At 35.2% G+C, this 27,701-nt stretch overlaps 1 protein-coding gene across 1 annotated transcript in view; it reads left to right on the forward strand.

Annotated features, from left to right (window-relative positions):
- Nucleotides 1–27,701, forward strand: part of LOC138704765 (ecdysteroid-regulated 16 kDa protein-like) — a 56,858-nt gene that overhangs the window by 22,927 nt on the left and 6,230 nt on the right. The window contains exon 2 of the mRNA XM_069832977.1: nucleotides 25,971–26,078. Within this exon, the coding sequence (XP_069689078.1) occupies nucleotides 25,971–26,078 (108 nt within the window). The remainder of the gene's footprint in view (nucleotides 1–25,970; nucleotides 26,079–27,701) is intronic.

The following is a 27,701-nucleotide window of genomic DNA, read 5'->3' on the forward strand; positions in this document are numbered from 1 at the left end:
CCTTGTAAGGCTTGCCAGTGTAGCTGCTGACCTACTAAGGATAATGCTTTGTCAGCCCTGCTGCTGCCGGCTGCAGTGAGAATTGCATTATGCTGACGAGTGTGTACAGTACAGGCCTAAGCATAGGCATTCAGAGTACAGGAAATCTTTTATCTCTGGCAGCGAAAAAGCTTAAGGGGAGTGGGTAGTGATCAGTGGCGGCTCGTGAACTTGTGTATTTTGGGGAGCTGCAGTAGATTTTGGTACATACAAATTTCGCTTCTTGATATCATTACTAATAAGTATAGGGCAAAAATAAATGTATTACATATCGAAAAACCAAAACTGCCTGACTTAGTTGGGAGATGTCTGTGACATCATTTGCCATAATCGCTAAAATTGCTGCAGAAAACACTGTAAAAACTTCATATAAATTGATTCAGTAGTTTCAGAGAAAAATGCACTTAAGTTTGAAAAATATAAACTTACGGAAAACTTCATTAAAAAAAAAGAAGGATCTATGAATTACATGCGTCGTCAATTTTAAAGGGCTTATTTGCAGAAATACATCCCATAATATAGGCCTATATTGTTTTAAAAAGCAAATTTTGTACTCTTTTTTTATAAACACATCGGATTTTTGACCCCTAATCACTACTCGGTTCCCTTAATCCAAATAGTGAGTTCAGAAATGTTCTAATAAGCTTCAATACTTGGTGTAGGCCTACTAAATGCAGAAACATGAGCTGCTGCCAGGAAGTTAAGAGGTGGGTAGTAATGGCGAAGGAAGTTTTTAATATAAAAAAGGAGCAGAGGCACCAATTTATGGGCTCGTGGGGCCCTAGCCCATTCGATAATTTATATTATTATTATTATTATTATTATTATTATTATTATTATTATTATTAATGAAATTTAGTGGTTTTAATTTATAACTCAAGTGTCTGAGCCCACCCAATGTTTTCCAAAAGTTGTCGCTACTGGAAAGGATCATCTTCTTAGGACCTCTGGAAAAATAACTAAGGAAGAGGCTAGTAAAGTGCTTTGTATGGAGTGTGCATTGTTTTTAATTGGTTATTTTACGACGCGTTTTCAATTCTATGGTTATATAGCGTCGGAATGAGATGATGATAATGCTAGCGAAATGAGTCCAGAGTCCAACGCGGAAGTTACCTAGCAATTGCTTATAGGTGTGTGGCATTGTATCGGGCATGAATATGGACATTACGACGGAGTGAAGAGAAGCGAAGGATGCACTTCTTTTGGGATGTGTCACCGTATTTTTCCGAACAAAATAAGTAAAAAAAAAAAAAAATTACATAAGTTAGGATTATAATTATAAACCTTTTCAGAACTGCGTATTTGGGAATAATGCACTGCAAGGAATGGTAAACAGGAGAAGACTTCGGTAAAAAGAAGATATCAGACGATACACGGCATTAAGATACAGGGACATCATTTTATTTGTACTTCAATATTTATTGTAGGCCTACCTGAGTTTTTAAATGTACTTCACTCCCACCCCCTCTACTAGTAAACTTCCAACCGTACTTCATACAGAACCAAGGCCGCGTATGCAGTTAAAGTAAACAGTACTGAGTTAATGAGTATAGTACGTTCCAGAAATACATTCGCGTTTTCCAGTAGCGAAAGAGCCTTCAATACTGAATTATATTTTCGCACAGGTACTGTCGTCCGTTTGCCTACGTCGCGTCGCATCCCGTTTTGCTCCACTCGCTTCTGCTCGCTCCCCTGTAAAGGATAGTGGCTGGGCTGTCTTAGCACTTTTTGAAAACATTAATTTCTGTTAGAAATTAGACGTCTATGTAATATTATACCTTATTTTATTTCAAGGAGTGCAGTTCGGTGTTCAAAGGAGCCACCGAACTGCACTCCTTGAAATAAAATAAGGTATACACAACCGTTCAAAATAAGTTAAATACAAGGGCTTCGTTAAGTAATTAACTGTCACGTCATTCCCCCCTTTCTACGATCTTACGATAAAACCACTTGGAAAGACAGTAGATGGCATCTCTGAGTAATTTTATCTTTTCGGATCGGGCAGAAGTAAAGATTGAATTTACAGTACGTAAGGTACTCTTTTATAGAGTAGGTACAGAATTATTTCAACATGAGTTGCTAGTACGAAGGACGAAATTGGTAATTGGAATTAGGTACAATTGTCTATAGTGCAATAATATGCACAAAAGAACGGAAGCCTGTGTCGAAATGAACGGCCACCTTTTTAAAAAAGTGTGTAAATATCCATATTATGATTATTTTTCAATTTAACTTCATTCTCTGTATTGTACGCTAATGTGCTGTAGATGGTATATATACTGCATTATGAATACGTCTGAATGGATAGCTCAGTTCGTGAGTAAAAACACTTATTGTTAATACTGTACTGTATTTTGATTAAACAAAACCCTAATGAAAATTATCAAACTGAAAATCGCAATATTTCCTAGTTTAAGTAAATGGATGAATTACTTTTCTTCCCTTCTATACCTAGTAAAGTGATTTGTTTGTATTTTACGCCAGTATCATCGAACTCCTGTCGTGGAAGGGGATAGCAGACGGTGTTTCAGTTTCTCAACCGTTAATACAAAGGTATAGCCAGGTTAATATTAGAAATGTTAGTAAAAATAAAATGATGTCCCTGTATATGGATCATATTATGCGGAGACAAAGAAGAAGGTACAAAATGGGAAAGATTGGAGAATGCTGGGCTTGCAGTCTAGATCTCTCGATTTAAGCCAGACTTTGTCTTTATGGTAGTGTTCCTAACACTGTCACACCCGATTCTTTTCTTGTAGGATCATGTAAAAAGTCGTGCCTAGACACTTGTAAATAAGTAAGCAATCTTCTGGCAAGAATCTTAATATTAGTTGTCTTGCTTTTGACCTTTTCCATCGTTCCAGGAAGTTCTTAACATGGTTACGGAAACATACTGTTCAGTTGTCTTTCACAATACTAATTTATTTTTTGCGGCCATTGGAACTCAAACGTAGTAGAAATTTCGACATCCAAATTAAAGCTAACCTTGAAAACTGATTGTTCATTTTGAATGTCCTCCACTTTCTATTCTCGATTAAAAAACTTATAAATGGTAATTACAGGAAGTGTAGAAACTAATTCCAATAAAAACTAACTGTTCCGGATTAATTTAAGCTGATCATAATATTACGTTTGTTTATTTTTTTAGACACGAGCACAGTCTGACGTAAAATTCCGTGAAAGTTGCTTCAGCACTCACTATGATTATATATATATATATATATATATATATATATATATATAATGTTCATTTCTGATAACTTGCATGCCGCTCAAAGATATATACTTTATTATCACTCCATGTACATGCTATATATTTATGTATAATGTTGAACAAAAGATTGCTCTGTTAGAATATTTTTAAGCCTAAGATTAAGCATAGCTGATGTCCAGCGTCAAAAGTGCCTGTTCACATGTTGTGAGCATATAACATGTCCTTTTGCTTATTAGAGTGAAAAGAATGATAATCAGGATGCATTATGTACGAAAGGTTTCTTGATAATCAAATTGAATTATTAGTTTCGGAATATGTACTATGTAACTTTCTTGTGTTAAATTCTATCGTACCTGGTTTACATGTTTCGACCTTTTTTTGGGTCATCCTCAGAACTGGTCGTTGTTGGTCTTGGCGCCTCTTGTTTTGTTTCCTGTGAGGGTGTGTTCGTGTAGTATAATGTAGAGTCAAAGAGTGTGTGCGTTCTGAAATTGAGTTTTGTGTTGAGAATTTCGTTGGGGTGTGTTTTTGTGTGTCTGTATGTTTCATATTGTTCTAGTGTGTTTAGTTTCTGGCTTTTTGGTTGGATGTGTAGTATTTCCATGTCAGTGTTGATGTCTCTGTAGGTGTGGTTAGCATTTGTGATGTGTTCTGCGTATGTGGAGGTGTTCTGTAATTTTGTTATGACTGTGATGTGTTCTTTGTAACGTGTTTGAAATGATCTGTCTGTCTGTCCGTCCTATGTAGAAGTAGTTGCAGGTGTTACATTTGAGTTTGTATACGCCTGTGTGGTTGTATTTGTTTGTTTGTGTTGTTTGTGTGTTGAGATGTTTTTGTGGAGTGTTATTTGGTCTGTATGCGATGTTGTAATTTAATTTCTTGAATGAGGTTGAAATTTTGTGTGTGTTTTTGTTTTCGTATGTTAGTGTGATATATTTTTTGTGTTCTTGTGTTTGTGTTCTATTCTTATGTTTTTTGTGATTATGTTTTGTCTTACGTATTATGTTGTCTATCATGTTAGGGTTGTATCCGTTTTCTTGTGCTATGTGTTTGTGTGTAGCTCTTCTTTGTAATCCTGTTGGTTCATTGGTATGTTGAGTAGTTGGATGTGTTGTGTATGTGTGTTGTTGTTATTGTTGTTGTGGATTTTCTGTATACTTTGAATGTGTGTTTGTTGTCTACTTTTGTTATTGTGATGTCTAGAAAATTTATGGATTTGTTGTTTTCAATTTCTAATGTGTAGTGTAGCTTTGGGTGTATTTTGTTTATGTGTTGATGTAGGTTTTGGATCTGTCGTTTGTTTCCTTTGTATAGTATTAGTGTATTATTGTATGTATGTGAATTATTAGAATTTGTTTTCGAAAATCGTTGTTCGAATATGAAAAAATGTAGACGAACGGACATAAAGACACACAAACGGACACTGTTGTCAGCAAGGATCTGCCAGGTCTCTGTCTAGTAACATGAACGAAACGATGATTCTATTCTTGCAGCAGTACAAGATACCTAAGGTAAAAACATGTTATGTATTATTAGTCTTCCATATTTTCAACCTTTACAGGATATAGTTTCAAGAGATGTTTTACTCGATAAAATGAAAATAAGTATATGCAAGAAGATACAATCTCTTAATTAACTTTCCAAATGTTAAGATTCCTTGAGGAATGTGGCGAGATTTTCTGATCTTAATTGTTGCTTTTGTTGATGTTGCGGCTGTAAAAACTGGCCTTTGTGTGTTGACGTAAGAGACTGTTTATATAATAGTAATCTTAGCTTTTTTTGCAAGAACAACTTCTCGGAACGAAATCTGCACAATCTAAACTAATCCTACAAGATAGACGATAGTTGTAATGACTATTCTAGAAGAATCCTTCACGGTACAAAAAGTTGACCGTAATTAATGATGAAGGTCACAAGATCTCAAGGTAAAAACAGTCATTAATATGAAAAAAGATAAACTATATTAAAAGAATATAATACATGGAAACTTCGATGGAAAAATATGTAGTAAAGATAAAAATTTCAAATAGAAAATAGTTTAAAAATTTGAAATCTTGACGAGTGTAAAACTCTTTACCAGCGAAGAGAAAATTTTGTCGTAAAATCGGGAAAAAATTATAGTATTTACATCATTTCGAAAACTAATTTAATATTGTAAGTGTCAATGTAGATTGACAGCCATAACCTTTAGTTTTCTCAACGAGAACGTAAATATGACATATTTCGTAAGTTAATTACAAATGGTTTTTAGAGAACACGGAGGTTCATTACCGCCTTACATAAGCCCGCCATCGGTACCTATCCTGATGAAAATAATGCAGACACTAGAATCATATCCCAACTCCCTGAAGTCCATTTTAATATTATCCTCCCATTTACGTCCCGTCCTCCCCATAGGTCTTTTTCCCCCTCAGGTCTTCCAACTAATACTATATGCAGTTCTGGATTTTTCCATACGTACATGCCCTGCCCATCTCAAACCTCTGCTTTTAATGTTCCTAATTATGTTAAGTGAATTATACAATGCATGCAGTTTCGCGTTGTGTAACTTCATTCTCTTGTAACTTTATCCTTCTTAGCCTTAAATTTTCCTAAGCACCTTATTCTCGAGCACCGTTAACCTCTGTTCCTCTCCCAAAGTGAAAGTCTAAGTTTCACAATCACGCAGGACAATCGGTAATATAACTGTTTTATAAATTCTAACTTCCAGGGTTTTTTAAAGGAGACTGGATGACAAGAGCTTCTCAATTGAATGATAGCAAGCATTTTCCATATTTATTCTGCGTTTAGTATCCCCTCGAGTGTCATTTACATTTGTTACTGTTGGTTCAATGTATTTGAATTTTTCCATCTTTTAAAGAATACATTTTAGTTTTTATAATTTCATTTCGTACAATATTCTGGCCATGAGACACAATCATATACTTGGCTTTTTCGACATTTACTTCCGTATGTTGCTTTCCATTTTTTGTTGTTGAAAAATTGCTTATATTTAGACAGAACAAGATTTAAAATCTTTGCAACGTACACAGATGATATTTCCGAATTATTACTCGAAATATCTCATTTTACTGTTAATCTCACAGTTCCAAGCCTAATAAAATTAAGAAAACAAGAAGGCTTTAAAATACTCGTATATGGACTTGAAAGCAACATTTTTGTTGGTAAAGTTCAAATATAGGAGACTTTAGATTTACCAGAAGAACGGTTGTATTTTTTTTATTAATACAATGATGAAATTATTACAGCGAATGTATGAACAGTTACGTCACTCGACTTAATCTGTATCAGTAAGCGTTATGAATGCATTCAGACTTTTTATCAACCATAGGCCAACTCTTCTTGACCGAAGTTGCACAGGCTGACTAGAACTGGAGTCCGTTTTTCAGATGTACATGTTAAAAAAGTAATTTATTTATTTATTTATTTTATTTATTTATTTATTTATTTATTTATTTATTCTGGTGTAGTTAAGGCCATCAGGCCTTCTCTTCCACAACACCAGGAATACAAATACAATAATAGAAATAAACAGAATGTAGATATTAAAGGAAAGATTGTTTCTATCCTCCTTTGGAATTAGCTCATCTCTTTCTATCGGATGATTCAAAACCTTGTGTTCTAATTGGAGGCTCTTACATAACGGTCGAAATGTAACATATTTCGAATTGGAACCCTGGAATGAATTGGTATGTGTCGAGTGTTTCAGTCCCTCGCACGTAGGGCACTTAGATGGCAAAGTTTACCCGAATTCTGAAGCCTCTTGGAAGGCCGAGATTACTTTCGGACCTGTTTTCCTTATTTCCTCTAGTCCCAGCCTATTTGAGCCCAGGACGAAATATCTGATTGTGTACAATGCTCACTGTCACAGAGTATGTGAAGAGACCGATTCTTCATCAATCCTGCATGGAAATATATGTATTTCGGTACATCGCTATAATATTTTTTATTTATTTAATGCAGGGCTGTAGAGTTTATCTCTAGCCGTGATAATGGCAACATGCAATATTCATAGAAACAAGTAAACAAATATACAAATAAACAAACAAACAGTGAGAAGAGTACATAAATAGATATAGAACATGAAAGGAAGAGTAACAAATTTTATGTTTGGATGGCCATCATCTTCTCTCTTGCTTCCCAATACTTCTCTACCAGTGTTGTGGAGGACAGATTGGGACAATCCATTAGATGGTCTGAGTCCATTACGATGTTCTGGTTGCAGAGTGGGCAGTTAGGATTCCGGGGTAAACCAATGCGGCATAGATGTTTACCCAAGCAATCATATCCTTCTGTCGTATGATGGTTGATGCTCGACTGTAGGGTACTTCACAAACATACGGCAGGATTTTAGTGTCTTTTTTGCAAGAGAATCAACTATTTCATTCCCGGGGATACCACAATGGGATGGTATCCACTGCAGGACCACTTTTTTGTTTTGGTCAGTAAGGTTCCTAATTATTTTTCTGCATTCGTGTGTATCAGGACAAGGTGGATGGTTAGAGTTGTTGGTGATGGCGGATATTGCAGCTTGGGAGTCACACAGAATTACTCGCTATAATATGATTAATATGATATGTGTATATAATCACTTAGTGATTTAAGACTGCGCTCATTCCATCGGATCCCGGCCACTTAGTCACTCGTAATGAGTGCACCTCTGCACGTTAGTGTGTTGGACATTGTGCCACTGTCACACATCTGTGACACAGTGCATGAGGGTTGGCCACTGAAGGAAAAGCTAAGAGGTGAAGCTTAAACTGAGAGCATGCAATCCGGCATCGGAATTGGAATACGGTGTGGCTTAGTGGATAGAGCGTCAGCACGTAGAGCTGAAAACCCGGGTTCGAATTCCGGTGCCGGCGAGAATTTTTCTCCGCTCCACCGATTCTTGATTTGAAATGTTTAACGTAATGGCATACCTTATTATCATTACTTTTGTACACCCCTAAGCGGAAGAGAAGCAAAGTTCGTGTATTGTAAACGCGTCCGAAATATTGTGGAAGGATCATTTCTTACCTCCCCCCTGTTATGCCCGTGCCTTGTCTAGATCATGAGTTCCTAATGTAGAATTCTTGTATTCGAACGCTCTGTAAGCTCCTTTAGTTTCAGGATAACCTTTTTAATCATTCTGTATATGCAGTTTTCTGCTTCTAGATCTTTTCATTTCATGTCAACATGTTGACATGATTACAATATTATGTGAACATAAGTCGCTATTTCAACTATAATCGATGCCTTGATGCATTTCTGATGACCTTGCTTTAAATGTAAATAAGAAACTGTTAGCTTTCTATAAAACCCGTATTAATGTACATAGCAGCTGGTCACTCAAAGTTTTCAAGCCATTAGTGCATTCTTGCCGTGGTAAACTTACGTCAGACAAGTATTAACCATAAACATTTAATGATACACGCACTTTAACTTAAGTGAACTTCAATATTATGTTAAATTAGATTGTTTTATTTCACGAAACTTGCAACTGCCGAGGTTGTACTTATCAGCGTCGCTGGTGTACCGGAATTTTGTCCCGCAGGAGTTCTTTTACACGCCAGTAAATCTACTGATGTCAGCGTATCGCATTTAAGCATACTTAAATGCCATCGACCTAGGCAGTGATCGAAACCGCAACCTCGGGCACAGAAGGCCAACACTCTACCTACTGCACCAGCCAGGTCGATTTGATCATATTAACAAGCTGAGAAGTGCAATATGACCTAAATAAAGGTCAATACAATCTTAAATACAAATTAAATTGAAATATTTATTAAAATAACTCATATAATATAACACGTTGAAATATTCAGATTCGTAACAGCCAACAAATTCACGTGATCAGTGAAAGTAATCAAACCTACCGCATTTTTTTTTTGCACACATTTCAATGGATATGTGTCGAGGTCTGCATGATGGAGCTCGGGATATTTTAGTCTTCTTGCTTGCGAGTACCTCGAAATTTATCCTGGTAGGTGGATAGGTAGAGATGGACCAGTTTCTTGGCCTTAAACGATCACCTGACCATTGGAATTCTGTGTCGTTATGAAATCTTTTTCGTGATATTCGTCTGCAGTGGATGATGCAAAAAACAGTCCGCGACTGAATATCCGTATAAAATATTCGAAACGTAATTTTTTCATAGCCATCCAATTTTTAACAAATTTTACCTTCTGTTTAATTTTGTATAATAAATGCTTGCCATTATTACACTTGCACAAAAATTATATATATATATATATATATATATATATATATATATATATATATATATATATAGGCCTATTTAGTCAATAGTTACTTGTACAGGTTAGGTAAGACATTTTATAATATATAAAATTCAAGGGGAGAGGTGTTCAAACCCGGTAACACCCCCCTTGCGTACGCCCCTGTGTAAAAGAAAAGAATGACACATAAACCACCAGAAGATTAATACGAATGTGTATACAATCCAGGATCCCAGTTATACCAGATAACTGTGCAGTAATATATCGATTCATAAATTCAATTCGTTAAACCTACGATGTAGGAAAAGAGGAAACCAAGTGATGATACTACGTTGTTTGCACCATGAATCATTCGTACTCTAGTGACTCTACTCATCTGTGCAGTATTTCACTCTTAAAATGTTTAAAAACCATTGTAAAGAATTGTAATGGTATAATCAGCCGGTTCATAGGATAAATAGGATTGGTTCTGTGGGATATTCCAAATGATCCATCTGTTGCAACAGAAATAACACGGTATATTTCGATAAACATCATATCGCCTGAAATTATTTCTCGCCTAATTTGTCGTAAGAATTCTCATTCCACTAACACAACTTCACGCTCAACATTATCCCGATCCAAGTAATCCAAAAATATTTTGTCTTCGAAATTATCCGACTGGCATTTTGTTTTATTACTAAGCACTAATTATTTCCTTTAACCGCTCAAATATGGCCGGTTATATATAACCTCCTGTTCGACGTTTGTAGCCGGCATTGAGAAACTATTTGAGGTTAAGCCTGACAAGCATACATAATTAGGCGGTATTGGTTCTCTACAGTTTTTTTATGATATTCCCTCTGTTATCGAAAAACAAACATGTTTCTCAATGAAGATTCTCCATGAGTGTCGGCCATTTTAGCATAAAACAGTAGCAACGATCGTCGCCTTTTATTTCCTAGCAGTAACACCAATCTTAATCCACTACAGTTTAACTTAACCGAGAATCTGTAATACGGTGCGTTGAGTTAAACTCACGATTAGGTTTAACTTAGGTTCAACATAATCTTTAGATTAACCGTATTTATAACTCCGGACCTTAGCCGAGGTAGATGCTTAACTAAGTGACAGTTTTAACCGAGTTGACGCACGCGGCCATAAGGATTTTATTGTCCTTTAAAATCCATTGCTGTCGGCCGGGTTTGAACTCCAGAACCTTGGATGGTAACTGCAAAACCGCAGAGGTCTACCATACTCCCTACAGAACACATAAAAAGAAAATAATTATTGATTGGAGGCATAAAATACCCATAAACATGTTTGACAGATATAAACTGAGCCTTGCCACCGAAGTTGAGAGATAGACGGAGGGAAGAAGCTGAAATGAGGTCAAGAAGAAGATAACTAATATGTTGATGATTCCCCGATGTCATACTTTTCGAAGTTAACAGTAGATAGTCTTCCCACAAGTGCTTAGTGGGCAGGTCATGTTAGTGTGACAGTGGAGAAAGCATTCAAAATGGAATGCATACTATGCAAAACCAAATTGAATGTCACGCTAGAAATTTTTTAGCATCTTGTCAATGACAGGCCTACTGTTTTCATATAACGTCAAGTTTTACACCAACCAGAAATTTAAAAAGTAATAATTTAGATGCCTGAAGAATGCTAGATACATCTCTATAATTGAATAAGAGTGTCTTAATTTTTTCTCCACACATTTGTGCAATATTGTTCTTGCGTAGGTGACTATTTGTAAATATGTGTAAGAAACCTTAAATTTAATAAGACTTAATACTAAAAAGAAGAATGACGTACTAGACTCCAGCTGCCAGTAAAAACTATAGAAGGCCGAAGGCGATTGACTTTGAAAGGCGATAAAATCCTAGCATGACATTCCGAAAGGAAAGAAAAGCTTATAGGTCTATGTTGTAGATTTACGCTTTATGAAAAAAAAACTGTGGTCCTAAAAGGGAACACCATGCAAAAATTGTTGTCCAATTCTCACACACTTTGAATTTCGATGTTGTACAACATGTTTTTGACGCCAGACTACTTCATAACTACTTCAGTGTGATAATTAGTTTGTGATGTTCGCCCGTGCGCCTGTTACTGCTTTCGAGTGGCGGGAATCACAGCGTTCTTGTCCGCTAGAGTGAATTTCCCGCGGGTAGGAAGAAAATTATTTGTGCTTTACATATACTATGATGGTGAAAACCTGTTGAACCTTCAGCTAATAATTAAGATCAAGGATCGAGTTCATAACGAGGATTTTAAGTTACTATTGTTCTTATAGTTTTTGATATCACAATCATATCCAAAGGATTGGGCCATTGGGCCTAATTGACCTGCTCAGTTGAAATCAGTCGGAAAACGTAGCTTTCCTTCGGTTTTATTGTTGCTATTTTTGGCGGTTAATAGGGAGTCATGCTTCTCGATTAAATATCCCGCCAATTTGGCTGCATTTCTGAATTGTAATGTAAGCTGTTTGCATTTCATTACTTAACTTGTTTCTCCTTTCGTCCTGCAACTTGTATTGTGCCACTGCTTCCAAGAACCAGATTTCTCACTTATATTCCTACATTAGAACCCAGTTTTCTCACCCGCATATATTCGAATCTTCATTTTTATAAACAAGTTTGCATTGCTCTATCATCTTTCTGTGCCTAAATTCTTCCTCTCCATTTCTCTATTTTCCCAGCCTCCTCTTTCTAAACCTTTGTTACATTTCTTCACTAATTTCCTCCATCTATGTAACCCATGGTTTTCATCTTCCCCTTTGCTGTAGGGCTATCCATATCGATATCTGCCTTGGAAGTCTTTCATTCTCCATCCTTCGAAGATGGCATGCCAATTTAATTGTTTAATATGGATATAGTTAATTACAGAATTTTGATAACCCATACTTATCTTAACATCCTAATTTCGTATTTTTATGCAATGTTTAAGATTTTAATTTTGTATTTAATATCCAGAATTCTACTCCATTGGTTGTCACATTTGTAACTAATGATTAAGATACAAATAATATTTATTTCTATTGTTTTAAAAGTATGTTTGTCTATAAGACCCCATTTAACCTTATCACTGACCTTCCTCTGACTATTATTTCTTTAAAATTTCTGCTTTAAGCCGACTATTTTTGTGGGTTTTTCCTCCTAGATATTGGCATCGGCGTAGCTCACACAGCAGGGCTTTCGCATACTGATCCGGGAGTCGCCCTTAGGCATTGGTTCGATTTCCGCTTGGGCTAATTATTTACTTGGTTTTTCCCGAGGTTTACCCCAACTATAGAGCGAATGTCGGGTAATCTATAGCGAATCGTCGGCCTTATCTCTCCAAATAGGCCCTACCATCTCGCTGTCATAAATTCCATCGACGCCAAATAATCTAATAGTTGATGAGTATCGTTAAATAATAACTAAAAACATTCTTAGAAACTTCAGTTGCTCATATTGATGGCTAAGAAGTGGTACTTCGTACCTACAAAAATACGAGTATTTAGTTTAACTACTCGTACATTATTATTTAGGTTAACTACATCACTATTATGTTTATAAAATTTGGCAGTTAACTGATATATTGTCCTCGAGTAAAAGGTCTTGTAAAGCAGAAACACGTATAAAAACTTTTCAATTTTGAGAAAAATTAATTTTAAAACTTTTTTTATTCACATGTAAATTTACAGATACCGAGGTATTACTTCGTAGCAATCGATATACTTTTATCAATAATTCTCCAGTTTCTTCTAACTTAAAATGATTAATTCTTCATTACCAAAGACCATCTGTAAACTGTCGGAAAACAGGTTTGAACCTCGTAAGTGACACCAATTATGTATTATGAGGCAACTAAGCCAGGAGATAACGGGGTAGGATTCCATACATCGCTGACTAACATATTACACTAATCATATTCGAAGACTATGTAAGTAGTTTTATCAATACTGATTTTTAGTCCTCCAGTTGTTGTAGACTACTCTTTTTTTTCAATTTTCACTTCATACAATTATGTTAAATCATTAATCATTGGCTATCACTAATAGATTGTCTGCTAACAATAATGTGTACACAGTACTCTCTCAAATACTTTTATACTACTTTGTTCCTATTGCATGTTTTCATAGAGTTTTGAATATAAATTTTGAATGAAGTTCGTGAATAGCAACAACCTTGACGTAAAACTTTGGTATCGAGAGGACCATCAAATATACTGGAACTATAGTATAATTGCTTAATAGTTGTTTATTTATTTTAGTATTACATAGAATCTCCCATGATCGTTTAATGACATACTATCGTATGCCTTTTCTAGGTCAATAAATAATGAAATGACAATCACTTTATGAAATTTATGACTGTTTCGCGGCTGACTTCGTTCACTCAAGTTCTTTTAAAAGCAAAGAATTGTCTGAACCTGTCTATTTTTGTACGAACGTTAGTAATATCCCAAATACTCGTATTTTAAACTGCTGAATTGTTCTATTATATTATTTCTGTGTTATTATTTTAGCTCTAATCGGTTCATCGTCAACGAATGCCATTATTTTGAGAACATTTTGAGTGGCACTCAAAACTTTAAAAGGAAAGAGCTTCAAGAATATAATGGGCATTATCTAGCGTAATGGGTTGTCTTCCATCCCAAATTATTTTTCCGTTATTTTTCATGTTTTTAACTCAAAGACTGACAGAAGAGGAGGGCATATTACTTATGGTAACAAGATCGTCTACTAGTTTGGCGCCAGACGCACACAAAGCGTTAGCATTCCTCTGTCTAAGAGAAGGAGAGCTATGTTAAAGCTCTCGTTGCCAACCATTAAGATACAGACTGTCTCCACTTGAAGCGCTGCATCAATCAGCGGGAAACGAGGTCGGGCTTTCACCTCTCTGCTACGTAGAACTTGTTAAATGTGGCCTCGGGAAGCTTATGAGTGACTGCACAGGTAGAACTCGGATGTTACCACATTCCGGAAAACGGTAGTCCTTACTAACTTGACGGAAGTCTCATTGGGTTTCGGACGAGTTCTACAAGTTATGGAAAAGAATACAGTGCAAAGCAGATTGTATACTTTTCTTTTTCGTATACTCTGCTTCACAAACGTTCACATTGTTTCAATAACGTCAACTTCACAGTCTTTAGTTTTCTAAAGCATGGTTATTAACCTGTGGAGTGTGACTCGATTACATTGGAGATGTGGGATTCCTTCATATTAGGCTGTACAAAAAGAGTAACATAATGGATCTGAATATTATATTTAGGGGCCGGATTTGTAGGTTTTTACCTATTTTTTCCTTGCTTCTGAACTCCTAATCATGATCATAGGGGTCGTATATATGAATTCTGTTGAACCTAAAAAAAATGTATATTGGATCTTAGTATCTGAAAACCTAAATAATTATTATATTTACTGCTTTATATATTGATTTTTTTAATTTGAAAGAAATATCAATACATTGAGACAGAGAGAGAGAGAGAGTACTCTCGACGTGGAAGAGGCTGCCTTAATCCTTAAGGCAAAATCTGTAAATCTGTACTTAACAGGGACACCATCAGAGATGAACAAAACTAACTGCCGCTCTCGCTCGCTGTGTTCGCTGCATTTGTCTTTCGAGTCTCGACTCGTCATTCTCGTGCGCTTCGAGTCTCGCTCATCTTTCTCGAAATAGCATTTGGTTGGCGTGGAAAAATTTTGTAACTTTGAATAACATACATCATTGAAATAAATAACATTACAAATGTCTATATGAGACAAAAAGACAAAACAGAACAGTATCTTAGTTATCAAAATGTTCTGGTTCTATTATATGATATTACCTATGGTTACATAAAGAGAAAAAAATAATTCTCAAATAACTTTTCATTTCTAAGAAACATAAAACATAACGTTAATATCTTTTTACTTGAGATTCCACACTTGATCTTAAACATATGAAAAGAAAATTCCTAGCCTTTCAGTACGGGCCTAGTAATTAAATAAAGACTGGGAAACGGATTATTATACACTGAAAGATAGAGATGATGTTTCAAATAGGCTACTTGATTGTTTATACATATATAACAGTTGCCGAAGTAGATAAAAGTTCAGTCGGGTATAAACAACTGTGGCGATTCAAGGCTGCTTGACTTCGATATCGAGTCTCGGAACACTCACAACCGGTCTTTACTTCAAGGACGCGACGTAATACAACATTGTCGTGCGGGTTTTCGGCTTTGCGGGCGTTGTTAGTCTCTCTTTCTCGATCGTTGTCAATATACTGAGTACAGTATGTATCTAAATTCGGTTAAGAGGACTAGCCGCATTATTGGGCCAAAACGCATGGTCCCAACGTGGTCCTATTAAGCGGAATCCACTGTATTACATATCTATGCTGAGAAGGAATTAAAACTATAGTCTCTTATGAACCGCTCTACACATCTTGAAACATTTTCGCCCGCTCAGCAATTCTGTCCCTCACTGTAGAAATAATAATAATAATAATAATAATAATAATAATAATAATAATAATAATAATAATAATACTTACTTAGTGGCTTTTAAGGAACCCGGAGGTTCATTGTCGCTCTCACATAAGCCCCCCATTGGTCCCTATCCTGAGCAAGATTAATCCAGTCTCTATCATCATACCCCACCTCCCTGAAATCCATTTTAATATTATCTTCCCATCTACGTCTAGGCCTCCACAAAGTTCTTTTTCCCTCCGACCTCCCAACTAACACTCTACGTAATAATAATAATAATAATAATAATAATAATAATAATAATAATAATAATAATATATTCTCTGCAGTGTAAAAAATTGAATTACCTAGTTCTTGCATTCCGGTAAGAATTTGATATTGAAAAATTGTTTAATTTTGCAGATTTTTTTTGTATTTTATTTGGAAGTATATTAAATATAGACAAAACTATTAGGGTGCTATTCGTAGACATTTCGCTAGCCCGCGCTACGAGCGTGTTAAAGTAGCCCCGGCTATCAACTGGTTACTTGTACAGAATTCATATCATATCATATAGCTAACACTGGTTTATGAATACGAAAAACGTTAGTTCGCTGATCATCCACCGGAAGCGCGCGCTAAGAATGTCTATGAATACGCCCTTAATTTCTAGAGGTTATTTTGAAGGACTAAATAATGTAAACCTGCTTCAAATGGTTTAAGGAACAAAAATATTTTAACATTGAAATATTTATTTCATTTGTCACATTTTGACAAAATTTCTTCATATTGTGCCGGTCTCTAGTTAGGACACTAAAAAGTAGAAGCCTGTGGGGATCATTTGCTCTTGAATAATTAAAAACTGAAGTTCACGAATTCGAAACTGTTTTTTTTTTTGCTCAACTCTTTACTAAATTTACTTAATTATTTGTTGAAATTTAAATCATAGTCCATAGTCTACCATAATCCAATATGGATCATAGTCTAAAGTTAGTGTTCAAATTGCGTAATTTATTTTCAAATAAGTAAATTCCATTTTTCTCTTTTGTATCGGTTAGATTAGATTAGATCAACCTTTATTAGAGGGAAAAGAAAATATTCTTTTTAGATTATATAACAAATACATAACTTTCGACTGCAGTGCACAGTACAATGGATCTATTTCAAATTCCAATGGGTAACAAATATGTGAAGACAGTGAAAAGTAAAATAATAATAATAATAATAATAATAATAATAATAATAATAATAATAATAATAATAATTTGGCAAATATTTTTGACTTAATTTTGGGCAAGGAATAACGCTGAGCTATTTACAGACCGTTCTGTAGTCCATCATTGTTAAACAAAATTAATTTTCGAGATTTAGTTATGTACTATATAGCACATCAGTACATTAGAATTAGCCGCCACTGATTTGTCTCTGCCAGTATGCACAACATTGGCCTTTCAGATGACATCACAGCTTGTTTCTGTAAGTCGCCACAGGCAATTCTGTAATGAATGCATAGTATTCGTAGAGCTTTCAAAACAAACACGCTGTTGCTTAGGGGCTAAAAACAGCGCAATTGCTACACAAAAACAGTCGAGCACTTTCACAAGCTATCTCATTTCAGTGTCCGCATTTAATATGAACTCACGTAGCTGTTAGTCGAATGCATATTCAAACCGGTGGCACAGGTTGAATTTTCGTCAGAAGGAGGAGGTTCAGGAAAAAGTTGGAAATGTGTGGTTTTTCTCGAGATACTTCAGTTTCTATAACTGTAGGCCTATATGGATCGTCAACGGTAGAGACTTCACATCTTGACAGATCATACAGATCATCATTTTTAATCTATCTTATAATACAGTTAATAGTAATCTTGATAGTTGGTAGTTTAATATTTTCAGTAAAGTTATGTTACAAAATACGTAGATTTATAAAATTATAAAATACGTACATAAACGAAGAAAAAGTTAGAAAGAAAAGTAGCATCCAGGCTCGTAAAACCGATGTGAGAGTATAGCATTAAAAATGGCTCTCTGTTTTATGTATCAGTAAAATATGTAATAGAGTAATTCGTAATTCACACTAGGATTTACCATCATGGCCTTTGTCCAAAAAAGGGTATAAAGTAGCCTATTCTTCTTGAGATTTGGGTACCAGAATTTATTCTTCGAAAAACTGATATTTAATTTTGAGCAATGTGGAAACTATGTAGGGTTATAGGCTAATGAAGTCACTGATAAATGTCACTTGAAACTCATAATCATAACTTTCAGTTAAAAACTAGATTCGTGTTCACTTGAAGAAATGGAAAATGGAAGATCGCGTTGCTCCTTGCAGCAGTGTTTCCAAATAGGTAGTCTGCGTACTTCCGAGTGTCCATGTATTGTAACCCATCCAGGGAGCCGTTACACTATTCACAAAGAAAAACTTAATTGATAAAGTAAGAATTCGTTACATAGTCCTATTTGTTGGCTTTTTCTTCTTCTTTTTGTGAAATTTTTAATGGGTGGCCAACGAATACATTTAAACAACAAGGTGTGTCTAAGATATACTAAAATTTAATTACCTGTTCAGATTTAAAAAAAATGGAAAAAATTCAAAGTTTTCCTGAAATGATAGCTACCACAGAGACAAACTTAATTTTACTAAGCATTGCCATGTGTTACAATATTCAGTATCAAATTATCATACGATTAATTTTAGTCGTTTACGTATTTAGTCATTTACTTATTTATTTAGAGGTTTACTTATTTATTTAGAGGTTTACTTATTTATTTAGAGGTTTACTTATTTATTTAGAGGTTTACTTATTTATTTGGTGGTATATTTATTTATTTGGTGGTTTATTTATTCATTTAAAATCATGAAACCTTCACTAGTACAAAGACACACAAGAATAGGCTTGTATAAAACCTTAGCACAGCCAGTATTAAGCTATGGTAGTGAAGCGTGGACTGTGAAGAATAAAGATGTGAGTAGAATAACAGCAAGTGAGATGAGGTTTATGAGAGCAACAGCTGGATATACTCGTTGGGATCATAAAAAAATGAGGACATAATGCAAGAACTTCAAATAGAACCCATTATACAGTTCATCAGCAAATATCAACTTCAGTGGAAGGGTCATCTCGAACGAATGAATCGATGCAGAATTCCAAAAGCACTGTTTCATTACCATCCATATGGCAAAAGATCTCTAGGCCGTCCAAAGAAGAGATGGACTAAAAGTTCTAGTTTGAGACCGTACCAGGCCACTTGGCCTAATACTTGTTAGGAAGATGATGATGATGATGATGATGATGATTTATTCATTTGAGCCGTTCAGAGCAAAAGTGGTGTAAGTCAAAATTGGGTAATGAGGTTTAAAGTAAAAATTCTGTAAAATACAGCGCAAAGTAGCAATTAATATGTCCTCCTTGCTATCCACTGACTACTAATAGTTTTAAATAAATTGAATATTAATTGGTACTTTGCTCTGTATTTTACATAATCCTTACTTTAAACCTCATTACCCATTCTTGACTTACACCATTTCTGCTCTGAACGGATCATTTAGTGATTTATTTATTTATTTTACTGATTTATTCATTTATTTTAAAGGTTTATTTATTTATTTCGTGACTTATTTATTTATTTAGTGGTTTATTTATTTATTTATTTAGTGGTTTATTTATTTAGTGGTTTATTATTTTTAGTGGTTTATTTATGTATTTATTTAGTGATTTATTTATTTAGCCGTATACGTATTTAGTAATTTATTTACGCAGTCGTTTCGTCATTTATTTAGTCGTTTACTTAATTAGTCATTTATCATTTATTCATTTAGTCGTTTACTTATTTGTTTAGTTATTTAGTCTATTTATTCAGTCATTTAGGGTGCTATGCATAGACATTTCGCTAGCCCGCGCTACGAGCGTGCTAAACTAGCCCCGGCTATCGACTGGTTACTTGTACAGGATTCATATCATATTATATCGCTAACACTGGTTTATGAATACGAAAAACGTTAGTTCGCTGATCATCCACCGGAAGCCCGCGCTAAGAATGTCTATGAATACGGCCCATAGTAATTTATTTATTTAGTAATTTACTTGTTTACTTATTAATTTAGTCATTTATTTATTTTAGTCGCTTACTCATTTATTTAGTCGCTTACTCATTTATTTAGTCGTTTACTTTTTTATTTAGTCAGTCATTTGTTTATTTAATCGTTTTCTTATTTATTTAGTCATTTATTTATTCGTTTACGTATTTATTGTTATTGTTTTTGTTGATTTTGTTTATTTATTTTTGTTCAGGAACATGCCTCTATCACTTTTGAAATTTTCTGAATCAATACTGCATATACTGTCTACATCATACAGTACAAAGCAAGTTAATACTGCATCTCTCTATCCTAAGGACAAGACAATTTCTGACTCCCATTTCCTATACTGGCTCAGAATCTGGCCCCGCACTCTGACTTGCAAGGTGATCTACCCTACAAAACTTTCGTTCACCGCAGGTGTTACACGGCTTAACAGGGATCGAACTTCTGTCCTTTCCGTGAAAAGCAGTCTGCTGTAGTGACATTCACTACTTTTCTTTATAAGTATATTCAATTTCACCGACCTTGATAGAGCCTGGTGCAGTATAGAGGAATGCGGTCTTAAATAGCTTATGCAACGTGCTATAATCTCTCCGTGGATTATTTAGAGCAAACTTGCGCATATCACTCGAGTGAGATCGAAGTCCGCTCCCTTTCCTTTCCCTAGTTAGAGACCTACAATTCACACAGCGTGTTACGTTCTCTCTGACACGCGCCCTGACTGCTCGTTGGTTCCAACCGGCCATGACTAGTTGCGCAGAAGGCTTTTTTGTGACTGGCACACTAGAACAGCCGTGGCGAAAATATGATCGTGCACCGAGCCACTGTGTAACCTGCAACGTGCATAAGACCTATGGAGGGAGGCGGACACCCGAAGGGAAGTGGAGCAACAGTCTGACTTATTAACGGATTTTCATTTTCCTTACGTCAAGTACTTAAATATAATTTTATACAGTATAAGGTTACAAATTAAAGTTTAGTATGTGTAATGAAGAAATAAATGAATAAGGAAACATAGGACACATTATCACAACCTAAAATTAACTGTCTGCAGAATGTCTCTGCAACAGAGTTTCAAAATCAGGAATTATGTCACTAACTGCCAGTCGTAGTTGATCACGAAGGTATATGTTTGTCAGTCGTGATCTAAATTCGATTTTTACTATTTTCATTGTAGAAAATAATTTTTCACAAACGTAAGTTGTACCGAACATGGCTTCAAAAGAGCAAGCGAAAAAACGAAGCTTCGGATATTTATTTCTTGGCAAAGTTTTGAAAAGTTCAACATTTGTTAAGTCCTTACAGCCAGCTTTCATTTAACATCACATTGTAAATCTGTGAGTTTAAATTGAAGATCTAACCGCATTATTCGTACATCTCCTGAAGAAGGATCGACGTACAGAGATGATGATGATGATAATAATAATAATAATAATAATAATAATAATAATAATAATAATAATAATAATAATAATACTTTTTAATGTTTCGTGAGTGACATGTAGTATAATGCCGTTTAATGTTATACAATCGTTTTGCTCGTAATACTTGTGAACAAATCATACATGTAATATTTTCATCATATTGGCAGCAAAAAAAATGCGTCCTTCCATCCTACTTGAAACTTTCGTTTTTGTAGAGGTACATGGTTTCGAGAGAGATATTGAGACGATACGCCACTCGCAGGTCAGAGACAAATACAAATGGAACGGAGTTTGACTCCAGTGAGTGAGAGGGTGGGGGTTGGGAGAGGTAGGAAGCAAGAGAAATGCATAGCTACCATTGCGAGCCACAATATGCGAGCGAGTCACATTTTCGCCACGGCTGCTCTAGAGATTCGACGGACGGATTATAGAGTTTGAGATAGCAATTTCTATGCGTTCACAGAATATACGCAGTAGTAGGCGTTATTATAGCATACTAGTGGACGTTATTATAGTATAGTTTTTTTTATAGTCCTAGGTTTATTGCATTTATTTATTTATTTATTTATTTATAGTTAGAATTAAATTTACGTTTATTTTATTTTTATTGCAGATTAAATAAATAAATTATTAAAATTATTATTATTGTAAATTTTATTAATATAATTATTGTAATGTTGTTATTGTATACTTTATATCACTGCCACCGGGTGTATACTCAATTGTAGCGTAAATAAATACGTACATACTAAACAGGAGGCATGCATATCAATAAATGTCGCATATTATTGGCGAAAAGCATTATTCAAATATAAAAATTGAACTTAAATCTAACGTTGACTTCAGAATTAGAAACCTTAACATTCCAAATGACATGAACATGACAATAAATTCTAGTACGAGTAGATGCAGCCTGTAGAACCTCAGTAGCTCTCTTGTGTTTCGTTTCAAGTTCACGTGAAAACAAAGAATTCAAACAAATACGAACAGGAGTGACGTAGTAAGTAAGGTAGAGAATCTAATAGAAAACAGCCTTGGTGAAAATGATTTCGTTTAACGAAAGATCAATTATTATCGTCTTAACCTTGAAGGGACAAGACAAGAACTAGAAATGCAAAACTATTTGCAATAACAGAAGTGGCACTATTATATAACTAACCGGTTCCAGGATATAGAATATAATCGTATTATCTTGGGAGCAACGCACAATAAAATTTTATTGATTATTCAGTCGGTTTCATAATACATAATATAATAGTTCCGAAGAGATGTAGTTTGGATTTCTTCATTGCTAAACTAAGCCTTTTCTGAATAATCAACCATTGTCCTACCCTCGTTTACAAGGATAGTATAAGTTTCCCAAGGCACTCGAGTAGAAGTTGTAAATCTGGAGAAGAAACACCATTACGATCCCTGTTGTGCATACTTTTCACACGTACAACATCGAGAGTTAGGAAACGATTGGGTTGCTTTTTGATGCAAGAGGAACAATTACAAGATTCTCAGTTGATCTTTTCAACCGTTTTGGCCTACACAGTTACCCCCTCAAGGACATCGGGCTTCAAATCTTAAGAAACTCTCTAGCTGTAGTGAGTGTAGTATAATAGTGGCAAAAAACCGGACCGACCTTTGTAACTGATTTCAGAGCCTTGTTCACTCCAGAGCACGATAGACTGGTAACTAAGACTTTAATGGTTCGAATCCTGCCTGGAAAGGAAACTTTTTTTTGTTCCTTATTCAAATTTATTCCCAATACTTTTCCATTGCTGGTAAAATTCATGTTCTGGGACTAATAAGTTAATTAAGTAGTAAAATATCGCTGCAATCGAAAAGTATTTGGATTAAATTTGAATAAGGAACAAAAAAAAGTTTCTTTCCCAGGCAGGATTCGAACCTCGAAAATCTTAGTTACCAGTCTATCGTGCTCTGGAGTGAACAAGGCACTGAAATCAGCTACAAGGGTCGGTCCGGTTTTTTTGCCACTACTGTACATAATCATTTATATTCTTAAAAATTGAAATGGAATTGTTTCTTGAAAGTAATAGCTATCCACTCAGTTACATAAACAAAACAGACAGTTATTGTACTGTTGCATTAAAATTATTAGTATACATAAATTAAAATATTATCTTGTTTGGATTGATCAGTAGGCTGTATCTATAACAGCAGCTATATCTTTTTGTCATCTCTCTTCTGCATGGTCAATTTTGGCTAGGAGTGATGGATTTTAAAGGGTGAAAACATTTGGCCTACGTGCTTTAGTATGCGTGGCATTAACGAAGGTAATGCCACAGTCTAGTATATACAGTCACGAAGCTTGAGTTGTGAGGGTGCTAGGAACAATAGACTCTACCGGTACTATTTCGTATTGTCTGTAAAGAGGCGATATAAACGATCCTAGTGGTTAGCAACTGTCTATGGATGCATATTTACTATGTATTGAGCTTCGTGACTGTACACTTAGCGGCAAAAAGAATGGGCCGACCGACAATTTCTAAGGTCCAGAGACATAACATTGCGCATGCTCGTCTCGTCAAAGCCATAGTTCACCAGGTAACACATAATTAAACCATTTAAATTTTCTGTATTTGTTTTGTTTAAGAGTATAAAATATGTAATAAAATCGAATGGCGGGTTGATTCTAGATACATCAGGGCCTTTGAAGAGTGAAATAATAATAAAATTGATAAATAGAAAATCAACCGGAGCAAATATGAACAGGAAAACACATATTATGCCGAACTGATATCAACAGTCACAATAGCGTAAGTCGTTGCGGCATTGGTCTATTGAACAAGTTGATAGTAGTAGCTTAAGGTTCGAATCTTCCCCAATTTTTTTTTAATTGCAAATTTGCCATCACATGTCTCACAAAGCTATAATTATGTGGCGATATCTCTTAGAATATGCCCAAACTCTAATAAAAATGAAACCTCACTCTCTCGTTCAAGCAATACTGCTATCTGTTAATACAACGTTCTGTCTCGTCATTACGCTTGAAGATGGCACAGAAACAATAACTCATTGCCCTAGTTCGCATAGGTTATTCTGCGTATGCTACTCTCCGACAGGACTTCAATTGGAGAAATGTCATTTTCTCCGACGAGATAATTGTCTCCAATAGCAACGATAGTACTGCCCTAGTTTATTGTATTATTACATTACAGACGGACGACTTTCAATGAAGAGACACCACAGCAATGCCTTGCAGTGGTTACGTTTACACGAGTGAATCGCGCGATAGAACTATTTCTATTGACCAAGAGTCGGCCCATTCTTTTTGCCGCTAAGTATACATTGGACTGTGGTAATACTTCACCGCTCTAACTTTCAATCCGGAGAGGGGAAGGAGAGCGCTGTCATTTGGCTCTCTTCCACTAGTCGCAGACTCCGTACAGTCTTTCAAGAAATGCAGACACTCTCTCTCACGAGATAGTAATAAAGTCATAGTTAATAGAATATGTAGTAAAAAACGTCCATCCGACTGGCCGAAGGATGCAAATCCGTGGAGGTGTCTGAAGGTAATGTTATATTATGTCGACAAGATCGTAGTCTGTGTTACTACACTCCTCTCCGACCATGACTAGAATTTCTATCTTGAGTGATAATACGACTGACTACAATGTCATCGAGGAGTTTTCAGTTCAGCGGTACTAATTTTAAATTTTAATTACATGTTACATCATTTTACATGGAATACAACTTCTCCTCAGTCACGTCTTGGCCTCCTCAACTTTCAAACCCACAGTCAGCCGCTGGAAACTCTTCTCGTTACAAAATATCTTAAGTGTAACAACAAGAATGCTTTGTTCATGCTGTTCCTATATTCATAGCATGGATCAGCTTACTTCATCATACACCAAGGGTGAAACCTAACCATTGTTCCCCCATTACTACATATGCTAGTGGATTGTGGTGATTTTCTAGTTTGCAGGTTGAATTTTCTTTTGCCAACTTCGTTTCGAATTTCGATACTGACAAATACTACAAATGGTAGTGATTTTGTAACTGGTATGTTGGCAGCTGAGACAAGTATCGACAATATTTGTCGGTACTGGAGTTCCAGGAAATTAAAATTGTACTAGATTTCTGAGCCTGTTACTGGAACCTAGTGAAATTTGAACATACTAATAATTAATTAATATCAGTATTAATATTAATACAGAATAGTTATTTTATGTGTTGCGTTGTGGTTATAATTCAAGACTATAGTCATGTAAGTTTTTGGAGTTAGTACTAATAATTTCATGTGGTCAAACAAAATACATTTTTAGGTTAGGTTTCGTGAGTCAATTTTTTAGTCAAACCAATGAATTTCGTATTGCCAGACAAAATATTTGACATGTTGATCCCTTTCCCGTATAGTTTGCCTATGAGAATATATTACAAATTATTGAATTGTTTAGAATAACCTTCCAACATAAAGTACGGTAAGTACATAAGCCATTTAGTACGTAGGATCGTGTGACATCTGGTAACAGTTGGAAACACCGACAAGAAGGCAATATTTGCTGTTTAGGAACTGTTCTTATGTGACCCTTACTATATTTTGTAAAATTTCTTCGTTTGTTGCAGGTGGACCACATGAACGCTCGAATGACTATACCATCGGTACGTGCGAGAGACCTCCCTGCAAGCTGAAGAGGAAGTCAACCATCAATCTCGAGCTTAAATTCAAACCTGGTATGAAACACAGAAAATATGCTTAACAATTTATAATGCGCGTCATGTAACGTGGCAGCAAGCGGCAGAGAGGGAGATCAGATACTCTTCGACATTACCATTCTGTTTTCGTTTTCTCAGGCTGGATTTAGATTGTGTAGGCCTACGTGATTTTTTTGTCAAGGTTAAATTTGGCTTTCTCAGGATACTTTTTGCCTGTTTACGTGACTTTTTGTTTAGTTTATGTTTGGGTTTCCCAGCATAATTTTAGATCTTTACGTGTTTTTTTGTGTTGGATTTGTTTTCTGAGACGAACTTATTTCTTTTTTTTTTACATTAGTTTAGGTTAGTTTTGGTTTATAGACAGAGAATTGCAAATAAAGAGGGAATTAAAAGGAAATAATGAAACATTTTACGAAGTTCCCCACCAGTAACTCTTCCCAGGGTGACTTAAGACATGAGTGATTGGAAAGTAGCACATGTTAGATCAGGGATGTCAAGGTCAGAGCACGTGAAAGACTGTACGTGCTACCAAGCGCGCACGGGTTGCAATGAATCTATTCTGCAGGCAGTAGCGGTGAAAAAGAAGGGGTAAGGAAAATAAACTCTATTGGCCTACCATTGCAAGATGGATTAAACTGCTCTTCAATAATAGATAATGTGTTACGCTCATACAAAAAAAAAACAAAAGAAATAAAGGCATGTTTTGCAGCGAGTATCTCTCTAATAAGTGCAATTAATTATAAAATAATAGGATATAACAAATAATAAACGTAGCTTCTCTTCAACTTAAGCAGTTTTACATAATGAGACCTACAATTAGCCTAATTATTGTTACGTAACTGTTACATAATCATGTACTACTTATATGAGCATCATCACACTTCCAGAAACAAATTTAAATTCCTGACTTCTCGCGTAATTCAGAAGTGCATTTTTTCTTTCTATTTTTGCCGACCTCAACCTTCTTATGTCCGGTGAAATGTTTCCTGCAGCAAAATAATTTCTAATGGAAGACCTGAATTGGCTAACATTCCAAGTCCACTGAAGTAAATTTTTCAGGACAGCAAAGAAACTATATAGGCTTGCATTATGACTATTGAAATAAATATTTGTATGATCCAAAAACACAGACTTGTAGTCGGACTTAGGATATTCTTTTTTACAGAATGATAGCCTATGTAAAACACAATTGTTAAGTAAAACGTCGAATTCGGTAAATTTTGGACTTGGGATATTTGTCAATTCAGGTATTCAATTGTAACTGTGTTGATATATTTTCTGGGTTTGATGAATAAGGATCACAAAACAAATCCAGCTCGGGCTGGAGTAGGTCAATACATTTTTAAATCGTCTATGAAACTCTTCCCAGAGATTTTTTAAAACATTGCAGTATTTTACAATGTTGAACAGGAGTTCAATGACTAAAGGCGTTGGAATTATAAAACTTTTGCTGTGAGATCTGTGACATTCACAATGAAATCTTCATCTGAAAGCTTTTAACAATATCTGTCGACACAAATTAATTAATTCTGTCATTGCGATCTCAAACTAAAAACGTTCAGATGCTCGAATATATCCTTGAGAAAGTTAAGTTTCTCGATCCATGCACAGTGCAGTCAACTACTTCTGAAATGTCTCTAT

This window comes from Periplaneta americana, chromosome 8 (assembly GCF_040183065.1).
Source record: "Periplaneta americana isolate PAMFEO1 chromosome 8, P.americana_PAMFEO1_priV1, whole genome shotgun sequence".
NCBI classification, from domain to species: domain Eukaryota; kingdom Metazoa; phylum Arthropoda; class Insecta; order Blattodea; family Blattidae; genus Periplaneta; species Periplaneta americana.